Raw genomic sequence first — 6,473 nt, forward strand, 5'->3', positions numbered from 1 at the left:
CTCTCTCTCTCTCTCTCTCTCTCTCTCTCTCTCTCTCTCTCTCTCTCTCAAAAATAATTAAATATTGAAAATAAGTTTCTCTTTCCCTCTGCCCCTCCCCTGCTTGGGTGCTCTCTCTCTCTCTCTCTCTCTCTCTCTCTCTCTCTCTCTCAAAACAACAACAAAAAATTAGAATGAACAGAAAAGTGTTTCTTATTCCTTGCCTCTCCTATGAACTTACTCACTTTGTACATCAGGCATGTTTCTGCATTTGTTACTGAGAAACACTCTTAGGCACTTTATTTTTTTTTTAAGTTTATTTATTTATTTATTTTGAGAGAGTGAGAGAGAGAGAGAACAAGGTGGGAGGAGCAGAGAGAGGGAGGAGAGAGAATCCCAAGCAGGCTCCACACTGTCAGCATAGAGCCCAATGCAGAGCTTGAACCCACCAACCACGAGATCATGACCTGAGCCAAAATCAAGACCTGCTGGCTTAACCAAGCCACCCAGGCACCCCCGCAGTTTATTGTTTGAATAGACACAAGCAGGTGATCAAGATACACTGCCCCACCACCACATTCTTTAGGAAGAGCCACGCACACTCTTTCTTCTTGAACTTTAGACTATGAATTTTTTGAAAAGCCCAATGTTATTGGGGCACCTGGGTGGCTCAGTGGGTTAAGCATACAACTCTTGGTTTCTGCTCAGGTCAAGATCTCACGGTTTCTGGGTTTGAGCCCCGCATCGGGCTCCATGCTGTTAGGACTCTCTTTCTTGCCCTCTCTCTTTGCCCCTCTCCTGCTAATTCTCTCTCTCTAAAAAATAAATACATAAACAACAAGATCAAAAAAGTTGAGGGGTGCCTGGGTGGCTCAGCACATTGAGCATATATGACTTCGGCTTAGGTCATGATCTCACAGTTTGTGAATTCAAGCCTCACTGCTGTCAGAGGAGAACCCACTTCAGATCGTCTGCAGGTCTCTCTCTGCCCCTACCCCACTTGCACATGCTCTCTCTCTCTCTCTCAAAAATAAATAAAACATTAAAAAGAAGTCAATGTTATTGAATTTTATTTTTTTACTTTGAAATTACTTTATTAATTGCAATGTATAATATATTAATGCAAAAGCATAATAGTTTACTGAGGGAGTCATAATCAGTCTTTATAAATAAAGTACACAGATAATATTCATAAGGCCACTTCCATACATATTAGCTTGAATTTTATCATTTTTTAATGTTTATTTTTGAGAGAGAGAGAGAGAGAGAGAGAGAGAGAGAGAGAGAAAGAGAGACAGAGTGAGAGCAGGGGAGGAGCAGAGAGACAGAGGAAGACACAGAATCCAAAGCAGGCTGCAGGCTCTGAGCTGTCAGCACAGAGCCTAAGGCAGGGCTCAAACACACAACCACAAGATCATGACCTGAGCCAAAGTCAGACGCTTAACCAATTGAGCCACCCAGGCACCCCATATTAGTCTGGACTTTAAATGTAACCGTATTCACTTCAGAAGGAATGAATTACTGAGACACACACCACCATGGATTAGTCTCAAAATAATTATGCTGAGTGAAAAATGCTAGACAACAACAACAACAAAAAGAGTACATACCATATTATTCCACTCACTTAAAACTGTGGAGGGGCACCTGGGTGCCTCAGTTGGTTAAGCATCCGACTTTGGCTCAGGTCATGATCTCACTGTTTGTGAGTTCAAGCCCTGCATCAGGCTCTGTGCTGACAGCTCAGAGTCTGGTGCCTGCTTCAGATTCTGTGTCTCCCTCTCTCTCTGTCCTTTCCCTGTTTGCATTATGTCTATCAAAAATAAATAAACATTAAAATAATAATAATAATAATAATAATAATAATGTTAAAACTGTGGAAACAGGGGCACAAGGAAACATTGTGGGATGATATACATGTTCACTATCCTGATGGTGATAGTAGTCAAAACTTAACATATTATACACTTCAAATATGTGCTGCTTATTGTGTGTCAATTATACCTCAATAAAGCTGTTTAAAAATTATTTTATTTTATTGTTATTTTTTTTAAAGAGAGAGAGAGAGAGCAAGCAGGCACAAGTAGGGGAGAGGAGCAGAGGGAGAGAGAGAGAGAGAGAGAGAATCTCAAGCAGGCTCGACTCTCAGCACAGAGCCTGATGTGGGACTTGATCTCATGATCCTGGGAACATGATGTGAGCCAAAATCAAGAGTTGCACTTGATCTTAGCCAGAAGGCCGAGAAGCGATACCAAAATCAAGAGTTGAACGCTCAACCAACTGAGCCACCCAAGTGCCCCTAAAATTTAAATATAAATTAAAACAAGCAGAGGCATTCCTGTAGCCTAGAGACCATTTGCTTAGTGGTTTTTAGTTCAAGGAACAATGACACTCTATTAAAAGGAACTGTGAGCTGAAAAGGATTTATCCTTCCTTAAGATTTGTTTTAAGATCTTTTTCTCAGCAGCTCTTTCTGCCCACAGGTCCTGTCCCTGTGCCCCGTGCTTTAATAAAATCACCTTTTTGCATACACATGCACACACAAAAAGATTTGTTTCTTTTCACTCACAAGGTAGTTGACTCTTCCTTTGAGAAGGAGAAAAATAAGGTAATGGTCTCAACTGTCAACCTTCTCAGATTGTTTTGTCGATAATGATGGCAAAGATTATGTACTTACCATTAAATCTGCCTTGTTTTCTTTTCTACCTTCTATCTCTTGGGCAACCATTTTCTGAACTTGCCATTATCACAGAAAATATAGCTTGGTTTCAAAACTAAAACATCATCTTTATGAACTAAAAACATTGAAAATGCACATTTCTGTCTGGTACATCATTTGCTAACATTGAAAGAGCCATTCTCAAGACCTTGAGAAGGCTGTTTTCATTTTTCTGACACACTCAGCCACCACTAACCTCTAAGACTGTCTTTCCGAATCACCTTCCTTTGCCTGAACTTTTCTTTTCAGGTCAGAATCTCTTCTTTAGGCGGTTTGTCTGTGACTCTCCAAACTCACTGTCCAAGCAAATACCTTCTGAGCTCTTTTGCTATTTCTTTCACATATTATTGTTTTAACCAATAAGAAGAAAGGAGAATATAAGGAAAGCTTCTTTGGAGTCTTAAAGGACACATGAGAGTCAAGTGGGAAAAGCATGGTGGTGACCAGGTGGTTCTTAGCAGAGAGGAGGGACATACAGGGGCACAGAGGTGAGACACAGCGTACAGGCTGGGAGAGACAACTGGTTCAATACGTAGCACTGAGGTAAATAGATCATGGAGACCTTTGTACATCAAGAGGGGACATCTACTTTATCCTGTGAGTGAGGGAAAGCTAGGTAGTTTTCAACAAGGCAAGGTCAGGGTCAGATGTGTGGTTCTGAAAAATCTCTCTGGCAACCAAAGTGAGATTTGGGTTTGGCAAAATTTTGGCAAAGAGATTATTTAGGAGGCTATTGTGGTCATTCGGGAAAAGTGAATGAGGGCTTGAACTAAGTAGCTAGATGGAAATGAGAAGCATTTAGAATAAAAAAACCCACAGGCCCAAGTGATGCATTATTACTTTCAGGGTTGGGGTGTTAAAGAGGTAGGGGAAGAAAGAAATATCTTTTCCTTCTACCCTTCTAGGTTCTTGGCTGGGGCTCTGAAACAAAAGACATATAAGCAAGAGAAGAGCATACAAAAAATTGATTTTTTAAATATGTTTTACATGACATGGGAGCCTTCATCAGGAAATGAAAACCCGGGGCACCTGGGTGGCTCAGTTCGTTAAGTGTCCAACTTTGGCTCAGGTCATGATCTCACAGTTCGTGGGTTCAAGCCCCACATCGGGCTCTGTGCTGACAGCTCAGAGCCTGGACCTGCTTCAGATTCTGTGTCTCCCTCTCTCTCTGCCCCTCCCCTGCTCTCTATCTGTCTCTATCTCTCTCTCTCAAAAATACATAAACATTAAAAAATTTTTTTTGTTAAAGGAAATGAAAACCCAACAAAGCAGTAAAACCAGATTTTTTTTATGCTAGGTTTTTGAAGAGTGGTAGGTCATGAGGAAAATGCAATAGAACAAAAGCATATGAAATAAGGGTAGTTAATAAGGGAAGAAATTTAGCAAGGCCTATTCATTCTGATTCCTCTTGGCATCTGTTCTGTGAAAGGGAGGCATACACAAAATGACTTCCAAAGGCTCAAGGAGTCGTAAGACCAAAGGAAAATCCTGATAAATCCAGCTTGACAGAAATGTGGTGTTTTTTTTTTTTTTTTAATGTTTATTTATTCTGAGGGAGAGTGCATGCAGGCTGGTGAGGGGCAGAAAGAGAATCCCAAGCAGAGTCCCCTGTCAGTGCAGAGCCCAATGTGGGTCTTGATTATGAGATTATCACCTGAGCCCAAATCAAGAGTCAGACACTTCACCAACTGAGTCACCTAGGCACCCCTACAGAAATGGCTTACTAAGGGGATGAGTAGATCTCTGCGGCCCTCTCATAAGACCTGCTTTTTTAGCCCTAGAGGCTGGGGAATACATTCTGGGAGACCCCCCACCCCACAGGAGGAAATGTTTGAGAATAGTTGTGTCATAGTCACATCTCCAAAGAAAGTTAAGAATGTTATGTCCCAAGGGTGTACTTAATAGTATGTTTAGACAAAAGAAAGTGTGGGAGGGGAGTAGCTATTATGGAGAATGCTTCGGGTCACAGAGAGATAGGCATTGTGGATTTATCCAAGATGGCATTTGTGTGGCTTACCCATCTGTCTGCAGAGGTAACAAATGTCTCCTCCTGGTAAAAACAGAGCACCTCTCATATGATGGTCTTATGACCTGTTTGAGGGGAGACAGGGAAGGTCAGTGGGTCCTTCCTTGCACCTACCCTCTCTCAAAATCCTTCAGCTTAAAATATTAAATATGCTACTCTGTCATATTTTGGTAGTGTGTTCTGAACCCCACGAGAGACAAGGAGGGACCAAGAATAACTCCCTAGTTATTAGGATGACTGGGAGGAGAATGGTATCTCCAAGTGAAATAGAAAGTACAAGAGACAGGTTAGTTTAGGGCAAGGGGAACAATGAATTCAGCTTAGGACCATTAAAAGATAAACTGAGGCATACTAAAATTTTAAGAGTTGGGGCACCTGGGTGGCTCAGTCGGTTGAGCATCCAACTTCGGTTCAGGTCATGATCTCGCAGTTGGTGGGTTTGAGCCCCGCATCTGGCTCGCTGCTGTCAGTGCAGAGCCCACTTTGGATCCTCTGTCTTCCTCTCTCTCTATCCCTCCCCTGCTCATGTGCACTCTCCCAAAAATAAACATTAAAAAAAATTTTAATTGTAAGAGTTTATTTGAGTGGAATTCAATTTGAATCAAACAGCATCAAACCGGAAGTGGTTAGGAGCCCTCTGTCAACAGGAGTCAGGGAAAACACTTAAACAGAAAAGGTGTAGAAGCCAAGAGAAGAAATTATTTGATTGTCCAGTTGGCTGTTGATTGTATTCAGTGTTTCAATTTCATAACCTTGAGGCATTTCTGTACTTACATTTTAGTTTGCTTATGTAGGCTGTCATGGCATTAGAGCCACATCAGTCTAATGGCCTTCTTTTTAATTAACTTGACAGGACACATGGAGGTTCAGGTGCCAAAACCCCAGAGATATCTAGCAGGTTGCTGGATATATGAATCTCATGTTAGGTAAGTCTGAGCCAGAAACATAGAAATTAGATTATAGATGATGAATAATATGTCATGAAAATTGTGAAAGACTTTGAAATAGTCAAAAGTCCATGGGTGAACTTCCATGGAATGCTGGGCATTTTTTAAAGGACTCTCTGGGGTCATCTGATTGTAAGGGATATGTGCCTCTATCTTTGACTAAGCTATTTTACAACTCTGCAGTGAAAGAAATTAATTTACAGAAAACTGATAGTAATGCAAATGTCTCCTGTCCATAACAATGCAAATGAGTCTTGTCCACAGCAATGCAAATGAGTTTTGTGTGGTAGGGAATATGAATCTATAAATCAAATTCTTCCTTGAACCAGTCTGAACATCCTTACTTGTTACCTCATTAATAAATGAGTTTTTGACATATGCTCATTTTATATTTGTATGAAGGCCAGAATTTTACCTTTTTGAAACTAACAATTTTGAAGGTTTCACCAGCATCCCAATGGATTCACCTAACAAAATCAGGTAAATCATGTTGCTGAAGAATACCTTGTGGGCTGCTTAATTAAGCCCAGGAATATTTTGCTTTTGACTCTCAGAGTGAACAGTGAATATTCAAGTGGCAATCATACAACAATAAACTGATTCTGTTTCTCTAGGTTTTTTCTCTTTAATGATTTTGTATTTTTGGTTTTGTTTCTGATACATCTACAGCCAATATGTTTCTCATCATTGGTGGCAACAGCAATCAGGAATTTGACTTTATTTTCTGACCATTTGGTGGTCTAAGTTAATTGGTAGTTATAGAGATATATGCTCTTTTGGATAAGAGATGACAGAGAATCTA

At 40.6% G+C, this 6,473-nt stretch overlaps 1 protein-coding gene across 1 annotated transcript in view; it reads left to right on the plus strand.

Annotated features, from left to right (window-relative positions):
* POLR3F (RNA polymerase III subunit F) overlaps nucleotides 1–5,650 on the plus strand; it is a 31,464-nt gene extending 25,814 nt beyond the window's left edge. Inside the window, exon 10 of the mRNA XM_040447810.1 lies at nucleotides 5,578–5,650. Within this exon, the coding sequence (XP_040303744.1) occupies nucleotides 5,578–5,619 (42 nt within the window). The 3' untranslated portion in view covers nucleotides 5,620–5,650. The remainder of the gene's footprint in view (nucleotides 1–5,577) is intronic.
* Nucleotides 5,651–6,473: the final 823 nt, after the last annotated feature.

Source organism: Herpailurus yagouaroundi, unplaced genomic scaffold, assembly GCF_014898765.1.
Source record: "Herpailurus yagouaroundi ecotype Mexico unplaced genomic scaffold, PumYag 196, whole genome shotgun sequence".
In the NCBI taxonomy this organism is placed as follows: Eukaryota; Metazoa; Chordata; class Mammalia; order Carnivora; family Felidae; genus Herpailurus; species Herpailurus yagouaroundi.